This window comes from Centruroides sculpturatus, unplaced genomic scaffold (assembly GCF_000671375.1).
Source record: "Centruroides sculpturatus isolate CEXI.00-Female unplaced genomic scaffold, Cexi_2.0 scaffold414, whole genome shotgun sequence".
NCBI lineage: Eukaryota > Metazoa > Arthropoda > Arachnida > Scorpiones > Buthidae > Centruroides > Centruroides sculpturatus.
The window spans coordinates 534,309-556,285 of NW_019384735.1; the positions used below are offsets into that span (position 1 = coordinate 534,309).

General features: G+C 30.2%; 1 protein-coding gene across 4 annotated transcripts in view; it reads left to right on the top strand.

Moving 5' to 3' along the window:
* LOC111628272 (endothelin-converting enzyme homolog) overlaps nt 1–21,977 on the top strand; it is a 98,576-nt gene that overhangs the window by 11,941 nt on the left and 64,658 nt on the right. For 2 of the 4 annotated variants that reach the window (XM_023372021.1, XM_023372019.1), the window contains exons 2-3: nt 1,395–1,424; nt 19,678–19,990. In XM_023372021.1, coding sequence (XP_023227789.1) covers nt 1,401–1,424; nt 19,678–19,990 — 337 coding nt within the window. In that variant the 5' untranslated portion in view covers nt 1,395–1,400. Of the gene's footprint in view, nt 1–1,394; nt 1,425–6,715; nt 6,847–8,457; nt 9,069–19,677; nt 19,991–21,977 lie in introns of those variants that run through there. The other 2 variants (XM_023372023.1, XM_023372022.1) reach the window with 2 other exon arrangements.

The window sequence follows — 21,977 nt, forward strand, 5'->3', positions numbered from 1 at the left end:
CATATTTTTGCTCCACGATACGAACAAAAACTCACCATACGACGTTACATTAGTTCGCATTTTTCATTTGTTTTTCTTACTACAGTTATTTTTTAAATGTATTACTTGGCTTTAATTTGAGTATGTTTTTCGCGTTGGAACGAATTATTTGGTTTTACATGTAATCGTATGGGGAAAAATGATTCACCTTACGACATTTTCATGATACGATCTGAGTTTCGGAACGGATTAATTTCGTATCCTGAGGTACCACTGTATACCGATAATCTCAGTGATACCAAATTGAATGATTAAAACGTAAATATATCTTTTATTATTGCAATTATACTGCAACAAATATGATGAGAAAAGTTAAGAAAATTATCTAGAACGGTTCCCAATGTCTGAAAATTTTATTAAGATAAAGCATAATTTGATTTGATTTTTTATTTATATTTAATAAAAAGTATTAATTCTTATTTAATGTTTTATTTGACCACTTTGTTATTTATTTTTATTTTGTATTGAATAAAAAGAGATGGACAAATTAATGTAGTGTAGGAAAAGCTAAAATCGTTGGGGACCTCTGATATATAAGAATATCTTTAGATCTAAATGTCATTATACATTTAAATATTATATATCTTCTGTAATATAATTAACAGTTCTACATTTTTTTCCTAAGAATTTACTTTGCATTTTATCCAATTTAAAAACTTTCTAATTAGATAAAGGATTTCAGTTATTTCTCTTATCATTTTCTTAACATTCTCATATTATCTTGACATTCAACATGCATAGAGTATATATATATATATATATATTTATATCAAGATAATATTCTTTATATTCTTTTTGAATTTACATTATTTTCTATCAATTGATTAAACCAGCAGTAAGCCTTACAGTTAAAATAAAGAGCAATTATCACGCATTTTATTTATGTTACTTTTTCTTTTAATTCTGAAACCATTTCAATTTGAGGAAGTTTATAAAAAATTATGCTTTCAATTCACATTTAATATTACACCAAATTGATTTCCTCTTCAGTTCTTCAGTCAAACAGCAGTAGTTATTTTAAATTCCGCTTTATCAATAATAAATCACGTATTTTAAATAAAATCATGATTTAATGTTGAAAATTATATTTAATAAAAAAATAATTTCGTAAACTCACTCGTATGTAAAAACAATGTGTTAATTCGTGTTAATCTAAGCGTCAAGATAACATTTTATTTTTAAAGTGTTAATAATTACACTGACATTATCAGTGGAAATTATTACATTTGCTTTACTGTTTATATAATTTTTATGAGTAATAAAAATTTACATCTCAGTTTATTAATTAAGCTTTATTTGAATTATAAATAATTATATAAATATTATAAATATATGTGATTATTTGGTTTTTCCAGGAAAAAATGAATGGGATTCAATTAAAACCGGTAAGTGCTTTCTTACATACAAATTAAATTTTGCATTGTTATGTTATATACTTATTAAAACTATTTTCTTTTAGTATTAAAAATATTTCTAAACTTACTTTGTAAATTTAAATTAATATAATTATTAAATGTATTACATGTCAAGATAACATTCGAAATTTAATTTATATCATAATTAAACTTAAACATTAAAAATATATTGATATAGATATTATTATCGATCATCTTTTTATGAAAGAAACTAGCATTTTAAAAGACAATTTATATGTCTAGTGCTTATAGATTATATAAGAAATCCATAAGCACTAGACATATAGCTTACATTTTAACCACGTTAAAATTATTTTTTGTGCGCTGAAAGCCATCCGGATGTCAATATAATTTAGAATGATTACATTCTGTTCATGATAAAATTAGCAAAACTATAAATAACTTCTGTTACTCGAAAGTAAACTGTTCTAGAAATTAATAGTTTTGCGCCTTTGAAACTATTTCATACATAATAAATTAACTCTAGTTGCATTTATTTTACTGTAATTGTGTGAAAAATAAATATAAATATGCTATCGAAAATATTCAGAAAACATTAAACTGTCGAGCTTTGGGCTGTCACAGAACCGTGCTGTTAAGACTTGGTGCTGTTCTTTCAAATTTCCTGTTACTTCAAGACTATAAAATAACGAACACTTTTGCTAATGAATGACGTCAAAGATTAATAAAAATGAAATAGGAATTTCCTTTTTAGTTTTTTTTTTCTTTTGTGTGTGTGTGTGCTTCAAGATTAAATCACAGTAAAGATGCGGATATAACAGAATATGTTCATTTATTTTTACATTTTTTAGATAGGATTAATTAGTAAACTTTGCTTTTTATTTTAAAAATAAATTATTGCGTTTTTAAGTTGCTGTTTAGTTCCTAAACTGAATTTTTTATAAATGTTGTTTGCTTTTGATGGCATTTTAATTAAGTATGGATCATTGCGATTAGAAATTTTATTTTTGAATGATTTTTAGTTTTTATATAATTATTAATTTAAATATAAATGCGATGAAATTTAACGAAAAAAAATATGCGAATAATTGTGAGTAAACTTCAATATGTGGTAGAATAATTTATTTTTATTTATCAGACAACTTTTTTAGTATCATTGTTTCAAGTGTATACATATCAGATTTTACGAATTATTTTTGCAATTTTTCATATTAATTTTTCATTTTAATATACTGTCTCGCTTTCATTTTTTATCTCTTCGTTTGACATCATGAAAAAAATTAAATATTAACATCTAACTTTTTTCTGTTTTTACTAGGAAAAAATAATGTACGGTACATATACCTAAAGTTATGTGGAATATAATTTTTCAGTGAATAAAAACCAATAAATAATGGTAGTTGGTTATGGGTTCGTGCTTCACTTACAGACTGGTCAGGTGGTTTTTCCGATTATGTGTCTAATACCTAAATAGAGTCAGTTTTTCTATTGAAAGTCCTCCCGGAAGGCATTTCCATTGGCGGATCGTGCATGTCGCGTTTTCTTATTCCGTCATCCTACTTACCTGATTTCTATTGTTTGATACGATAGGCAATAAGTCACATATTTAATATTGTTCATAACACTTTTATCGGAAAATTATGGAGATTTCAATGAATACGAATAATTCTGATTTGAACCCAGATTTATTATTAATAATACAAATCTGGACATTATTCTTCTTCCTCATTCATTTAAACTACTCCATTACAGTCCAAGCCCAGGGTCGTATCTACATAGGAACTAATAGGGCTTAAGCCCTGGGCCCCCAAGTGTCAAGGGCCCAGAAAAATTAAATTATTATCATAAATTTTTAATACTTTTTCATTAACAATGAGCACTTATCGTATAGTAAACGTGGAAAAAGAGATGTCTTTTTATCTAAATTATAATAAAATTTACTTACATTTACGTAAAATATTGACAATTTTCTTCCGGAGAAATGTTTTTGATATAATTAATTTCTCTTTATGAATAATACTGTAAATAATGCATTATTTTTACAATTGCTGATGTTTCTTTATTACTCTTTCTGTACTATTTATTATGTGTTATTAAACATTGTTTCCTACATTATAGCATTATAATGTGTATAAAAACTGAAAATTGTGATAATTTGTAAATGCAGATACTCTCACATAAAAAGTTATTCACAATTGAATTTTCCTAAATCTATTAAATTCATAATTTATTTGACAGAAGGAAATGTTTATGTCTCGTATTTCATATATCAAATATTTGTGCCAAGATATTACTTCAAATAGCGGAAAAATATTGATTTCTAATATCACATATATAAATATTTTTATGTTTGAATATTATATTTCAATACTTTTATCTTCCTTCACTAAGTATATGTATTTTTCTTCTAAAACAATAACTTTTTACCAACAAAAAAACAGTCGAAGCAGGAACCGCGCACAAAGTGACAATGAATTATTGATATTAGCTCTGTTCCAAGGATGTCTGCATATTCATGCCGTCTTTGATATTAATTTTTTTTTTTTTTTTGTATTTACACTAAATTTATGTAAAAATTATTGTGTTGTCCTGTTTATTTTTAACATTATTTACTATTAGCTTTCGGTCACGTGATAGTTCTAAATTTATCGCGTTGGCGACAGATTCTGCGCAATTGTCTGTTTACTTTCTTTTATGACTAATTTGCATAAATTTCATGGCGAAATACTAATCTTCACTTAACAGATTTAGATATTCTGTATTATTTAAATTTGTCAGAATTAATCGAAAACTTATATAAAATTTCCAGTGTTTATCCAGGAAAGTTTTAGCGTCAGGTGATTGTTTCAAATTCATCTCGATGACGTAGTTCGCGTGGGATTTTGCGCACTGATTTTTTTTTTTTTTCATAATTGTGATGATAAATTAGTAATCTTTATTAAACAGTTCTAGGTATTTCGTATTATTTAAATTCATCGAGTTTTATGGAAGAATTATTTAAAACTTTTAGTGTTTATCCCAGAAAAATTTTAACTTCCGGTCACGTGATATTGCACCAGAGCGTTCTAAACTTATTAGGTTAAGTAAATATGGAAAAATGGGGCCCCATTGAACTTCAAAAAGCCCTAGGCCCCGAAAAATCTAGATCTGCCCCTGTCCAGGCCCATCTGTATTGGGCGTGATTTTGGTCAGTTATTTAGAGTACAATGTGCAAAAATCTTACATTAATCAATTGATATTTCGCTTATTTATTTAGTCCTTTTTAATAATTTTGTTTCATGAATGCACTTTTTATTGTGTTTTAAAATAATAAACATAATTGAAATTTCGATTTCCTATTTATATATTCCATCTGTAATTAATTCTGAACAAGTATTTTTAACCGTGTCGGTTCCAGAAAGTTTTTCGAACCGTGAACCATACACTTTGTTATTTTTGGCTCTTTCTTGCTGAAGGCAGTAAGATAACCTTCTTTTCGATACCCATTGCAAGTTTGTACAGGCCTACAATGGAGGCAGTTGGGTGGTGACGACAGGCCCAACATATCTGAGACTTACTGCCCATGAAAAGTTTCTGGGATGCTCGCTCGGATTCAGTTCTGGGAATTCCAGAGCAGTAGGCTAATGCCATGACTTGCCTTGGCCAATTAGCCATCAACATCTATGGATTAATAAAGAATACTCCCTCAATAGGAAACATGTGAGATGTATCATCTGTGGGATAAAATTCAGAATGTCCAGAACTCAGTAGAAGGTAAAAAATTCTTGTATTTCATTAACAGTGTGCCAAGAAGAATTAAGGGAGTGGTTTCATCGTACGGAAATTGGGCAAAATATTAAAGTAAATTTTGTATTATTGGTTTCAAACAAACGGACAGTATTGCCCTAATGTTACTTAATTAATTAATATTTAAATTCAATTTTTTCGTATAATAATTATATTATTTTATTATACATTCAAACCTGTAAACCATACTTGCATCGTAAATTTTCTCGCTTTGAATAGGTCTTAGGCCTTAGTATTTTTTCTTTTATCTTTAAACTATATCAAATAAATCTACCAAAATTACATTCATTTTTATAGTAAAACCACTTTTATATACTTTAAATAAATTTATTACTAGAGTTAATCCAAAGTGATTACAACTAAAGATTGGAGCATTCGAATGCAAGAATCGAAAACTATTCGATTACGGAATGTGGTCATCATTCCCGAGGACGTGTTCTAAGTGTTCGAATACTTCGTGACTGTGATCCCTATCAACTCATACGACGGCGTACAAGTCAATTCAAATGCTGTACCAAGAACGCGTTTCTCGCTGTTCCGTCGAAAATTTTGATCGCATTACAATAGTACACAGACTGTTATTCTGTGATATGATTTCTCGGGAATTTTAATTCTCTGATTCGGTGATGTCCAAACGTTTCGGATGGCAGGCCAAATTGAACATAATTCATATGTAGACGGGCCACAAATATTTTGTATATTCCATATATACCAAAAGTAAGCCTATCCTGTTATTTACAAGTGATGTGTTAAATATGTTCGGCTAGATTAGCGTGTACTAAGGGAGGATGTGGGCGGAGGATCGTAATTTGGCCACTACTGCTCTAATCAACGTTAACTTCAATCTCTATAAGTATCAACAATGTTAATCAACTTTTCGAATATTCGGTACTATCAGATAGTTACTCCGTACAAGACAAGTTGGCAATAATGTATTAGCTTATTCTCATTGTTTTCAACGAATCACATTCTTCGGTTGTTTTCGAGAAATTGGTTCTCGGAAATTCAGTGGTACCGGCAGGATTTATTTCGGAGTGTATCAGTGCACAATGGATCGATTAATTAAATGAAGTGATTGAAATTAATTACTGTATTAGTTACGCAAAATTAATGAACCTTTTCAAACCGATAAATTCTTGCGTTTTATGTCATTCTATAAAAATTTTAATTTTTAAAAATTATAGTTTACGACAATTAAAATAGAGGAGATTTAGAAAGTGGTGTCGTTCGCTAGAGTGAAGAGCCTGAATGGGGTGGAGAGCGATTTAGCGACCTCTCTTCACGACCGGATGATATCAACCGGCACGAATGAAACCACGTATAAAATCTCCTATTAATATTCAATTAACTGTATGATAAGTATTGTCCACAGGAAGAACGTTCAAGAGAACACACAATTTATTGCAGATGCAATAGACAAATTTGAACAAAAACCAATAAGGCTTCATTTATTGTTTAAACTAAAATATACAATACTATCAAATTTGCGAGATCCTAGGCGTCGTCTTTTGCTTATATGTAACGCCATTTCTGCTGGAACGGTTCCAACCGAGATCTTCTCACCTCTAATTCAAAATGCTTCACATCTTCCCGGGATGCATCCAGATGATTTCCATACTATTGGGAAGCACGACAAATTATCTCAGTAATTATTACCTCTTGTATAATGTTGAGAGAATTCAATTTAGAAATTAGAAAACATTTTAATTGTAAACAATTATTTATTGTGACATTGTCGTAATGCCGGGCTGCAATTTAATTATATTTTTTAAATTTATTTAATTTAAAATATATGCTCTCCACCTCAAGTTAGTAGTGTCTTGCCCCTGTACTGTACTGTACATCATACTTTTTTGTTAGCAATAGAGTCGTGCTGTTCATTTATCTAACTCCTTTCGGGGTAAAATTTTCGAACAAATAATGTGGCTTATGGTTTGTATCAGAAGTTCATATATAGTTAATCTGGGCCTCCTGCCCCTAAGCTTTTCATATATGATCTCAACTTTCATCTATCTAACTCCATGCTTGAGATTAAGGAAGAACAGGCAAACGGACAACAGTGGGAATTTATGTCTACAATTTTTCAAATTGCAGCCCAATGAAGTTTAGTGTGTGGGCTGTCCATAAATTATGTAATACAGATATGAGTGGCTGGGTATGCAAATAATCGTTACGATGTGTTACAAAGGATGGAGATGTTTACGAAAACGTTACATAATACTACGGCCTCAATCCTTGGGTAGCAGAATGATTCATTTTTGTTTTTGGAGTGTATAGTTTTGTATAGCATGGAGTGTAGCATTACTGTTTATGTCATTGTCAGGACCACCGAGAGCTTGTATGGGACCCTGGGGTAGAGCAGACTCCTTTTGCCTCTTAGCGGACCCCATTAGCAATTTTATTTAATTTTTTGATAAATTGAAATACATAGAATGTTTCTTTCTATAAAAGAAGCCTAAAGATTTTATTTTCTGTTAGTAAAATTAACATTAATTTATTTTATATAGATATGAGTGAACTGGATCAGGAGAAAAATTTCCATCTTTTTATCCCTCTCGACGACCCTGACGATTACTTAAAAGTATGAAAATTCTCCGATAAGTCATAACACAGAATAACTTGGTCTATGTATTACTGTAATGCGATCAAAATTTCCGACGACAGAGCGAGACACGGTATTTGAATTGGCTTGTACGCCGTCGCATTAGTTGATAGGGATCACAGCCAAGAAGTAGGGATCACGTAAAATACGTCCTCGGGAATGACGATAGCGTTCCGGAATCAAATAGTTCTTGATTCTTGCATTCGAATAGTCCAATCTTTAATTGTAATCACTGTGGGTTATGGCTGTGTACACACTAGGCGTTTTGTGTTGCGTTAAACGCGCGTTAGCAGCGTACACACCGTTAAAACTAGGCGTTTAAAAACGCCTAGTGTGTACACAGCCTAAATCTAGTAATAAATTTGTTTAAAGTATATAAAAGTGGTTTTACTATAAAAATGAATGTAATTTTGTTACATTTATTTGGTATAGTTTAAAGATAAAAGAAAAAATATTAAGACCTATTCAAAGCGGAAACCTGCCAAAACGGAAAAAGTTTGGTGAGATGCAATTCCCGTTTACACAACTTTTACTAGTTTCTGTTGTTTCATATAACCGAAATCAGTAAAAGTTGAAATTTGATTAGACAAATTTATATATTTTTCGTTGTATAGTACAGATATTAATTGCGAATATTTATGAGAAAATTATCAAATAAAATCGTACTTTATGTCGATCCTCAGGAGTTTCTTCATATATGCCATATCTGTTTGTATAGTACTATAGGTCGATCACCGTTACAGGTTATTCTTAATCTAGCGTGTAAAAATAACATTGTCATTTTATCAAACTTCCAATGATTCTGTGTATCGTAGAGTTCAGCAATTATAGTTTAATGTAAAAACTTATCATTTCAAATACGGAAGTTTATGAGCAAATCTTACGAAATTCTACGCAAATACTGAGTATAGTCCTAGTTCATTACAGTAATACAGATGTATGCGGGAAAACGTCAATCACTTTCACTCCTGTGAACGTTTCTTACTTTATTTATAAAAATGACGGTTATGAGTACATTTAATTAAACGGAATTTGAAATATAGTTATGTTAATTTTTCTTTATTTTATACGTTGCATTCATTAGTTATCGTTGCTATACGATCCTCCATTTAGTGAGAAATTCACGTGCAGTATTGTCAAAAAGTGGGATAAAGGAGTAGATTTACTTTCACTTGGCGCCACACTTCCGCTATTACAGGCGTCGATGTTCACGAAAACGTTATTTTACAACACTTTAATCCATCGATTCGCCATTTCGCAAAATGGTAGGGATTGATTCGAATTTAGCCGTTATGAAAGTTTAGAAGAAAAAAATTAAACGTGTTTTTGTAATAGATGATTTATTCAGTTTAAAGCGTTAAAATGTTTAATTTACTCTTTAGATTTAATCTTTGTACTGTATATATGAATCTATATGAATGTGGCATACGAATATATTAAGCACGAATTATTTTTCGGATGTAAGAAAAACAAGTATTTGTTACTAGCAGACTGGATTTTACATCATAGTGATTTTACATATATTTCCTGTTAAGTTATTTGCATAGATCGTGCATATTAATTAATGGAATTTATTTAATAATAAGCTTTAATAAATTTTTAAAATTCTCTACATATTAATTAATAAAGCAATTTTTTTTCTATGTACAGATTTTCATATTTATTTTTTTAATTTATAAAATATAGTGTATCTTTAATTAATTAAAAATGTAATGTAATACTCATGATATTAATTATGCAAGTTCTAAAATGCAACATTTATTTGTGATTTTATACTATTGCATTTTGCAATTTAATCTAGAAAATGTTTAAATTTATGTTATTACATAAATTTAAACATTTACTAAAATTTTAAAACAAAATTTTACATAAAATTTATTTGAAGCATGTTTCAAATAAATTTTTAAATATTCAAAATAACAGTCAAGTCCACTTAAAAAAGCACCCTCTTGATGCTACATTATGTTTCCTTATCTGAAATAACAAGATCACTCAGAGGGTTGATTAATGATATTTGATTTTCTCCATAATTTTGTGTCTTAAGAGCTCTGTAGCTTATAACACACATGGAAAGGTTAAAATCTAATTATTAACATAATTTTATTGTACTTGCATTATATTGATTTCCACTCTTGTATAATCTATTTTAACATTCTGTTGAATAACCAGTAAATGCAGTATATTTATCAGTTACATTATTTTTACTTTTTCTCAGAAATACAGTAGGAGGCTTAGCTGGAAAGATGTGAACATTCCTGCTCTAAAATTTCTGAATGTTATCTAATGGGACATACAGTTTAAAAACAAATGATAATAATAATACCACCTTAAAGCAAAGTCATGTGATCTCTAAAATCTGGGTGCCTAGTCTCAATTTATGTGAGTAACAACTTGAATGTATTGGGAGTGTCATGTGTTATGAACTTGTTAAGTGAATGGTCTCACTGAATGAGTTAGTACCATGTGACATTCTTAACACACTCTTGTTGTTACATAAATCTATACTGTACACCCTAGTTGCTAATCACTCCTTGTCTTGCCTCTGCTTGAGATGAGGACATGTGATCTGTACCTTTTCATATGTCTGTTTAATAAAACCAATGTGTGCTCATTATGATTCTGAGAAATCTTTTGATTGTTTATTAGAAAACTAACAATGGAAAGATTCACCAAATCACAAAATGTTATAGTGTAGAGAACCCTGCCATCATGTGCTTTGGGCAGCGATATATTGTAAGCTTAAAGATAGACCCTTATAAATATTTCTTAGAATAGTTCTCTCTTATGCAGACTGCTGCTCTAAAAATGCCATTGACATAGCTTTCATTTAAACAGATTACTATACTATTTTGTGCTTTGTTAACAAGAGTCTCATTAATGTAAACAGAGGAGAAAATCAGGAACATTCTTATTTCTTAACTATTTTCTTATCTGGTACTCTGTTAAGTGGACTTGACCATATATATATTATTTTGAAATAAGGAGTAAAATTTTTTAAATTAATATTATTAAATCTTATTTTAATTTTTTTCTTCCAAATATTTTTTAAATACAATGTCTGCATATATAAGATTTATAGGATTTTTCTTTTTTAAGTAATAAACTAAAAATACTACCTTTATTAGAGTTCACTCATTTCTAATAAAGCAATTTTTTAAGTTTACTAATTAAGAAATTAGGTTACAGTTTTCTTTATTATTTATACTTTTCTTAACTTTTTTTAGTTTTGAGAGTGAAAAATAAAAGATTAATAGTGAGAGAGAGAGAGTACCTCTCTCTACTAATCTTTATTTTTCATTTTATTTTATTATTAGTAGAGAGAGAGAGAGAGAGAGAGAGAGAGAGAGAGAGAGACTACCTCTCTCTCTACTAATCTTTTATTTTGGAATGTTTTTTATTAGCAGAAAATATTTTTAAAATAAAAAGAAAACCTTCTTTACTGATGTTAAAATAGTCAAAACATAATTTGAAACAACTGTAGTACTGTTAAAGTTCTTAGATCCATCTTCCAATGATATAAACAAAATTCATACAACATCCATAGAATAAAACATACAGAAAATTCAAATTCGTTAATGAATGTAACATTCTAGAATGCTTGGACCAAGCCCAAAAGTATTAGGAAAGTTGTTTTATTTACATTTTAATAATTTTGACTCCAATAAAGCATTTTTGTTTTCTTTCAATAGAATTTGTGGATTGTTGATTAATATTCTACATTTAAAATATTAAAAATAACCTAAAAATACTGTAATTATTTTCTCAACAATACTTATTCTAATTTTTTATATATTTTATAAAATTATCAGTATTTATTATTGTTTTCTGCCTTAAATTATATTAGTGAAATATTATATTATCCAGTATTAATCTTGAATTCTTGATAACCGCAATCATACTAGGTTTTGTTCTACTAGAACACATACACAAAAAACAAAAAATTCTTTTAAATAGTCCTTAGTTCTTTCAAACTTTCTCAGCTTATACTCAGGGGTTCATGGAATCAACACTTGACATGAAACTCTGAAGATGAGCCAAAGAAAGTTCAAAGTAATAGAGACTACTTTAAACTTTTTTTGTGCTCCAATAAAGCTAGAACAAGGGTTACCAGATATCTATGGTTGGATTAAAGGACACTGAAAATGATTAATGCTACCAGCTTACCACTCTCAAACTTTTGCTCTACCCTGTTGCATCCTAAAATAATCCAGCAATGAGTTTCTTAACTTTCCCAGCAACATTTAAAACTGTGTGGCACCATCTGTTATGATATTTTATTATGAAAAACCTTTTATATCTTTCATTATTATAAAATGGCAAGAAGTTTAATTTTTAGGGTAAGGATAAATTTTATAAAAAATTGTTAATAGTGAGTAAAGTCATTAAGTCCAAACTTACTCAAGATATGATACATGGCCTCCCTCTATCTCCCCACCCTATCTACCTTTAACCACCAAAATTTAATAGCATCAATTCCCCTAATACACAAACCTTCCTGCAAAAAATTTCAGATTTTTTTCAACAAAAAGCACAGGAGTTATTAAACTTCAAAGAGGGTGAAAAAAATTGTACCCCTCCACACACACAAGCATACATACATATAGAAAAAATCCCAAAATATTTTTGTATTTTTTCCAAAATTTTCAGGGTCCTGAGTCCAAAAATGTAAAAATCTTAGGGAGGTAATTTTTGACCAATTGCAATACTTTCCCACTTAACTTAAAAGTTGCAAACTCATTTTTTTTTTCAAAATATAGAGATCAGTTCTATAACAACAATGCAAGTATGTCTGGTCATTATAATATAATGCAACAAAAGATTTAGAAGAAAATAAATTTGCATTAAATTTGTCATGTACAGGCATCCACTGCTTAATGTCTTTTGACAAAATGTCTCTTGTGTTTTTAATTATATTATTTATTTCTATTGTTAAATGATACATAAACAATTCAAAAAATATTTTATAAGTCTTGATCCAATGACTAAATTAACTATATAGATCAGTGCCAAATTAGGACCAAGTGATAGCATAAGCAAAGCCTAACAATTGTGCTGTCACAGTTGCTCCTTGTTTAATTTACAAGACATTAAGATTAAGTAAATGATGAATGTGAAGTAATAGTTCAAAAATTTATCATTCTTTTTCAGTTTTATTCCAGGTAAGACCCCACAACTATATCAAATTAAAAAAAAAAAACACAAATAGCAATAAAAAAATATATAAGCAAAGATTTTACCTATAGGTTAGTATTTATTTACTTTTTAATTGCAAAGTCTTTGTTCAAGCTCTCCAACTGATTTAATGTAACAAATCTACTTCTGCACTTGGCAGAGACAAGGCATCCAATTTGTTTTATCACATAGCTGTTCATCTTTGATTTTTAAAATGCTTGAGTTGAGAAAATAAATGCTCAAGCATGCAATTTGTAACAATTAGTAATACTTTTCCACTGTTATATTAATATATAACACAGTCGGTAAAGTAAAAAGTAAAATCAGATAATTTTTTACTTAAAATTAATAACTAAACATTCCGTTTATATTTTTCAGATTTTAATTTAAAAAGCAGTTTTCCTATTGACTATAAATATTTGAAAGTTTTAATTTAATTTAGATTTAAGAATATTTAATAGTAGTAAACCATAGCTTTCTATGGGGGAAGGATATGGAGTCATATAATAGAATAGGTATACATTACATTATAAATCACAACCTTTAAAAAATAAAAATAAAGAACATATTGTATCTTTTCTCATTTCAATGAAGAACAAGATCATTTAGCTAAAATAAAGAATTATTATTTGAAATAAAAGGAAATCAGGCAACCCTAGCTAGAATTGATATGATTATGATAATGTTATTTTAAAGAATATATTTATTCTGCTGCTTAAATTGCTGCATAGGCTGCAGCAGTGCAAGTAGCATCTTTAATGGATGCTGAGGTGGCCATTATTTTTAATCTATTCAACTTCATGAGCTCTGAAAAGATGGATATAGAAGTAATCAATAATCATTTCAAAACACACATTGCATTCATCCCCACACAGCCATATCAATATCTACAATTTAATAACCTTTGTCATAAAATCAGTGAGTCTTTTGACAGTTTATAATGCTTTCTAGGACTCATATTAAAGTTTTGGGTATGGTGAATAAACTATTACAAAATGAAATTATATTTGGTGTAAACAATAGGTTGTTAAAAATATATGCTAGAACAGTATTTTTCAACCTGTGGGTCGTGACCCCCAGGGGGTCGCAAAGCCTTACACAGGATGTCGCGGATAAAAGAAAAAGACAAGTGTTTGTAGGTCCTACACTATAATAAAAAAAACCACAATCTCAGTGAGAAGGCTGTGCCTGTTTATTTTACAGTGCAATTGGTTTTTTGATCGATATTTAGGTCCTAACAGAAAGAAACTTAAATATGTAGTTTTTAAATCACTGACATAGTTTTGATATGGCCCTGGGGAGGTCGCCAAAATTTTTTGACTTGTAAAGGGATCGCTTATTCAAGAAGGTTGAAAAACACTGTGCTAGAAGAAGATATGCTACACTTTAGCTTGTAATTAATACATATAGGGCATGGGAGTGGGTCATTAAATAAGTAAAAAGACTAATTTTATAGGAATTACTGCAATGTCAGTTACTGTACAAAAGAACATTATAAAAAAATTAATTAGAAATTAGACCTTAAAAGATATGGTAATGCCTTGAGAAAGGAAACTGTCTTGCTATGACAAAGAATGAAGTAAATTTCAAAATAAAAGACATCTTGTTGTAGTGTGCAAAACCAAAGACAACTGAGCTACAGACAGTTGATATAGTACAAGCCAAGTCAGAAAAAGTGCTGTAGGTTAACTCAGTTCATATGATTGACCAAGTGTACAATGATCTATGAAATAATAATGATTAGATTGAACTACTCAAATAACATGATCATACAACAGAAAGAGCCAAGTAGTAGTGCAGTCCAATCTAATAAGTAATAAGCATATCAGTAATTTGGTTGTCAGTAAATAAGTTGCTCAGTAATGGATTATGTTCCTTTGAGGCCCTAGGTGCAATTTTTTCATAAAGCTTTTTATGTAAATGTGGGTTTTTTTATATTAAAAAGACAATAAAATCTTTAAATAATAATAATAAGTTTTTTCTTTATTTGTAATTATTTATTTGTCTGGTTAGTATAACAACTTACTACCCTTCATGCTTTTAAATCTGCAAATTGATTGATACTGTTATCATAGTTTAATATATTAAGTATATCATTTTCTATAAACATTATAGATAAATCATTTAAATGAGTCTGCTCTAAACTATTTCTTAAGTAATTTTTTTATTCCTCTTAAGACCAAAAAAGAATGATTGTCACTAGCATTGCTTATTCGTAAAGTCAAAAAAAAAATTAAGATTGTTTCTAAGTTAGGAAATTTACTTTGCAAACTATCTATATTGTTTTATGTATTTGAAGAGGACATCTATACCGTCTTCTTTGATACATTTTATAAAATGATAAACTTTAATTTTGTCTTTGTAACTATTTGATAATGTCTTAATGCAAGTTCTTGTGTCTTCTTGGACAATGTCAATACTTTTGAAATATTAGATTGGGCCATAATGCTTTATTGTCAGTAAAATTTTATATTTCACAAATTTGATTGGAATCTTCATATGCTTCATTTGCATCCTTATTATCAGTTACCATTTTGATACTGTCATTTTCTTCTATAGGGCCTACATCCTTTATCTAAAACTTCTGTTTGTATTTTCTCAAGAAAATCTTCAAATCTTTTTTAAACTTAGGCTTAGGGTAAGGTCCAAGTTATGGTCTCTCTTGAGAAGAATTGTGGCTGTATACCATTGTATAATTTCAGTTTAGTTCGTAGTTTTTAGCATTTCTCTTTTGTTCTTTGTTCTTTCTTACCTCTAGAACCTTCTATTCTTAATCTATTCTCTTGGGTGATGAGGGCCACTTTGTGGAATTGCAAGAACAATGAAGATGATGTTACCTGAGGGCACATGTTGGGAGTGTAGGACACTTTTTGGCTGGTCTTTGTGGAATGAGGACAAAGAAGAAAGTACTTAGTGTTGTCAAGTATTTGAGACAAGTGAAACTAAACTGGAGTAAAAGTTTATGAACTTATTGGAGTAACTGCATAGTGAATCTTGGATATAGAAAAAAAGGAAAACGGAAGCATGAAGTGAGTCTAAGGAAGTTCCACGTGGCTCCTCATGAATGCTAAATAATGTTCATACATCCTGGATATTCTATTCTTTTCTATCAGTCATCTTGCTATATCTTGCCTATATCTTCTGATCTCTTTTTCCCCTTAGCACAAGTTAGTTTTTAAGGATTAGTTATAAGGAAACTCTTGTATTACCTGAGCTCGGCTCCTTTGTATGTGTTGTGATATTGTGTAATTGTCCAGCCGACAGTTAGGTTTTTGAGTGACTGCTTGTTATACTGCTTTAGAGTTGTGGAATCCATTAGAATCTGTATCTCTTACGCATAAATAAATACTTTTTTCCACCATCTGCTGTGTGTGGTTCCTTGTTTGCTGTATTTGTCCTTGTTGGCTAATAGTATTTTATTTTCAAATATAATTCATTTCAGAAGACCATTCAAACTCTGAATCAATTTTTCCCATTAGAAATAATGGAATGTTAATCAATCTATTTCCAGACCCTAAATAATACTCATTTTGATAAACTTAAAACAGCAAATATACATAATTTAAGGTAAAAATAACACAATTAAATGCCCTAATAATAAATTAAAACATGAAACAACAAAAAAAAATATGTAAATACTGTATAATAAAATGAAAATTGCATTTACTGGTTGCACACCATTGATTTTGGCATCTTAAACACAGCTGCCAGATCTGTCACACATATACTGCTTTCATGCTTAACAATAAGTTCTTTTTTTCATCTCAATCGTCAATATTCCAACCTTCCACTTAGACTTCATTGTTTCCACACACTTCTCAGATGTCATGGTTAATAAGTGAAGATTATATTGGGTTGAACATAAAATTTTTGCATACTTTTAGCAGTTGTCGTTACTTAGATGTATGATTTAATTATAATGGTTGTGAAATTTAATATTATTGCTAATTTGAAATTGTATTCTTTGTTCAGAATCTTATTTCACACTTCAAGTGCATGTGCAGTTCAAACTTTGAAGTGAATTTTTGTTGAATTTAGCATTCAAACTCTGACATGTTTGAAGTTAGATTTAATCACATACACTGAACCAATTTATGGTGTGGTACGATCAACAACGAAAAAACAAACATTTTCGAACCCCTTCTGGGCTCTTCATCAGGTTCCTATAGTTTTAGCTCGTAACTTCAATTAACGAATGCCATTCAAATAACTTCATTCTTGAGTTTGAATCGTTCTTTTAAAATTATACATCGCACATGCACGATGAGTCCGCCTACTTGGATATAACGGACAGCTAAAGTGTGTTGTGAATCAACTCTTGCCAGGCCATCGACAAAAGCATCTCCTCTAAAATTTATGCACGTAGTTTTGATAGAGGCTTTAAAGATGTGCATCGCCTCTAACCATTTGAGATGATCATTTGGAGGCACACTGAGAAGGAGATTGGCCTGAGTAAAGTCGGCAACTATATCCGGATCTGTTACGTATGTTGCGAGAGCCATGTTGTTTCTCGCATGACAAATATCCACCTGATGTTCCTGCATTCTGATGCCTATGGATCTTTTAGTAGAGCCTATATATACTAAATCCCTATTGAATCTAATATCTCTCAAAGGGACACTATAGACTCCGGGTCTTCTGCTGGGGTTAGGAGGGTCCTTCCTATTATTTAAGATGTTAAAAATAGTGGGACACCTTCTATAAGCAATACGTATTTGGCACTTCCTGGCGATCTTGGAGTATATAGATCTTACGTATGGGTTATAGGTGATGGAGATTTGTTCTGTCTTCCTGCTGGTTATCATTGTGTTGGTCCAGCAGCCGTGTGCTATCTGCATATATCAGGCTATACTGCTGTATCATCTTACGTATAACTTTGCAATACCCATGTTCTGCGGCTACTTGCTGTATAAATGCTAGCTCTCTATCATGAACCTGGATGTTAGAAGAATGTGTGAAGGCTCTTCTGATTAAGGCTTTAAATGCCGCAGTCTTGTACAGAACCGGGTCACATGATCCCACCAGAATGTATGATGACATAGATCCTGGTTTATGATACACCACAGTGCTGATGCCATCGTTTTCTAACCTAATATTTATATCTAGGAAATGGACCTCGGTGGGGTCAGATTGTTCTAATTCTAGTATCAACCCGTATGGGTTATTATTAAAAGAATCTACTAAGGCTATTATATCAGGCACATTTTTCCAAAAAATAATAATGTCATCAATATATCTCCTATATAGTCTGATGTTAGGGAGGAATCGTGGGAGGACTTTGTTCTCCAACTGCTGGACTACCATCTCACAAAGGTCCCCTGAAACTGGGCTGCCCATGGGGGGCCCCTCTACCTTGTGTGTAGACCTTGCCATTGAACTGGAACACCGAATTATAGCATATCAAATGTGCCATCTCAAGAACCTGGTTGTGTAAAGTGTTATCCCTGACAATACTAAACAAAATGTCCCTAAGCGCACAGAAAGCTGGAGGGAGCTCAATGGATGGGTATAGGGACTTAAAGTCCAACACTGTTATGTACTGGTATGATGTGACCTCTTTCAATTGTGTTAGGAGCTCCACCAGGCTAGCGATGGTGTACGGGTAGCCCTCCAATTGTGGAGCGAGAAGGGTATGTACAGCCTTCTCCAACTTCTGTGTAGGCGCTCTTGCTTTGTCCACGACTGGGCGGAGTTGTTGGCCTGGTTTATGTGTTTTTGTAAAAGCAAACAATTTAGGGACGTCTGGGGAGTCAATTGTTAAGTTTTTTTTTGAAGTTAGATTCATTCAAAGCACGAGGTACCACTGTATAAGAAAAGCATATAGGGAGTTCTTTTGCTTTTGAGCATCTTTTTCTTTTTCTCTTGTTTATTTTCTTTTTTTTGTTCCTAACTCAAATTATCTTTTCATTTTAATATGTTCATAATTTTTTTTATATGCAATAAAAAATAAAATAGAAAATAAATATTAGGTTTTAAGATTTTAATTTATTTTACCTAGTCTTTTTTAAAAATTTTGAAATTATTGAAATTACTATTGTTTAACAAAATATTTTTTCAAAATATTATGAATGCATCTTATACACACACTCATGCAGTCAGTTAGCAACTTTCTGTTATTGGATTTTTATTGACAAATTTAACGAACTTGCTTTTTCTTAAAATGATAAAGGGATGGAACATGTTCAACTGAAGCTCTGAAACAGCTGAGTGTATATGTGTTTTTATATTGTAAATCTGAAAAGAACAAAAGCTAAAGTGAATTTTTTGCCATTGGTTGGTGTTTGTTTTGCTTTGATAAAACTGACTGCAAATGCATAAGTAATAAATAGATCTGGTTAATACTGCATTAGCAACCTTTGTCTCCAACCCCACATAGGATTTACATTTCGACTGAGTTTGCTTCCTACATAGCACTTTCCACAAAAAACGACTTAGATATTTAGAACAATTAGAAATTTACAAAGCCACAAGAAAAAATCAGGTAGCTTGATAATGCCTGTTAAACACAGATAAAAATGTTTGCTTTCTTGTAATTTCTTCTGGATGAATATTGGTTATATTTGCAATGTTTATCTTATATACATACACTGTTTAATATTATCAGTACAGGAAAGTCCTAAAGTTAAAGTTATTTCAATAAGCATATCCTACTATATTTCTTTTTGATTAAAAAATTATTTGAAATTTTTATTATTATTTCAGATGTCTCAGTATAAACGCACAGATTTTGAGGATGAGGAGACCAGCAGCACTACTAGCATGCAGGCAGATGCGTTGATGGTTGGATCAAGAAACACAAAAAGTCCTAGTGGTGGAATGCCTAAAGTTAATTATCAGCACCATCCACGTAATCTTTGGCAGCGAGCAACAGTACTTGAAAGGCTATTAATGATATTAGTTTTAATGCTAATCTTAGTCATCATCATACTTTCTGCAATTTTAGATAACAAATCAAGTTCACATACTATTAAAGTTGTTCATGTGACAGCTTACAATCATACGACAGCTAAAAGTGGTAAGTTATATTAAGATTCTAGTAAATAATATAATGTAAATCATAAAGTTAATTTTGGGGAAAGTAATACATTAATTATTTTAAAAACGTAAATTTTAATAAAATTTATTAAATAGAAATGCCATAAAATTTGACATTTTTGTTAAACTAAATAAACAAATTACCAATTTTCCATATTTTAAGAAGATAGATAATGTTAATTTTAAATACTTTCAACATTCTTTCATCTGAACTATTATTAATAAATCTTGTGAATAGTTTGTTTTAGTTTTTTTTATGAAAATTTTGATTCCATACACTCAATTTGACCAATAGATAAATTGTTTTCTTGGCTAAACTTATTTCAAGGAGCCACGTTTTATATATTAGGATTTTTATTGATTAAGAAAGTTACATGCCATTCAGAATCCCATCACTAAGCTTCCCATCACTAAGCTTACCAACTCCTGAAGAGTTGATTCCAGGAATAAAAAATTTCAAGAGAATTGATATTTTTTATTTTCAGTAATATCAAAATGAAGTTGTCTAATGTTTATTCTGTTCTAATATATAACCCAAAAGTTGATCATTGTTAATATGACAATAATAAATCTCTGTTTAAGAGTCTAAGAGCTTTAAAATTTTTGCCAAATCTTGGAAGGCTTATGGCAAATATAGGTGAGTTGACAATCTACCCTATTATTAAGAATTGTAAAAAATTTAATCAAGTGAGATTCAAATTTGCAATTCTTGATTAATGTGGATATGTTTATTCATCATATTATCCAAACACTTCAATAATTTTTTTAGACACATTAATTTTTGACTAGTAAATAGCTATAATGATTATCAAATATCTAAATCTGAATTGTATTTGGTTATAACAGATAGCTCAATACAATTCTGGTTTACTGTACTTTTGGTTAGAAATTAATATTTAAGCAAATTAATTGGACTAAAAAGTAGGCAGTTAACTCGGGATAAGGGCTTTTAATTAATTAAATTAATAATTAAATTTAGAAATAAATTTAATAATTTAGAAATTTGGAAGGAAAGGTTGATCTAGAAAAGAGTTCAAACTTGCATCTTTCACGTACTGTCCATTATTGATTACTGTGATGTTCACACAAAATTAGAGTTAACCACAAAGGTGGACAAGATATGAAAACAATGAGATGATATATTTCCTATTTTGCGTTTTGATATAGATTCCTATTAGGGATTCCAATGTCACGGTACAACACAATGGTGTACAAATTTACGGCACGAACAATAGTTTGATATATCCACTACACATAGAAGGGTCCCGATCGCGACAATATTATCAATCCCAAACCTTAAAAGTAATACTAACTTATTACTAATAACAGAAAAGGATAGATGTAAGAGGATATAAGAAAGAATATATAGTATAAGAAGGGATACCCAGGATTTTTTGGTATATTACTCTCTGCCTATTTGTTGGGTGGGATGCCACACATTATTCCTATATAAATGATTCGTTGTCTTATTCTTCAATAAAATCTTGTCCATGTCTTCTTTTTTTTTGCTTAGTATTTTCTTTTTCACTGCCTCATCGATACTATCTTAAGACAGAATCCTCTCTCTATACTTCTTTTCGATATCTCTGGTCATTGCTAACGTGACTCGGAGTGTTCTACATCATGTCTGTATGCATTCCAGTCCTGGCAAAGAATGTTTTGCCTGTTATCTTTTTGTCCTCAGGATCCTGTTCTCTCCTTTGTTCCCCTCATTTCTTGGAATTGGTCATCCCACCCAAGGGAAAAAGATTAGATAAGAAAATTCTAGAAGGAAATAGAACAATAGAACAAAGGGTAGAAAGGAAAAATTAAACTAAACTTAAATTATTATTTACAGTAAATATGGCATACAGCCACATTGTGATACCTAAATTGCATTCTGATCTTTACTAACTGTAAATGCACCTGCACAGTAAGCAGAATATGTTGTGAAAGGATAGGAAACACATGAAAATAAGACAATGCAA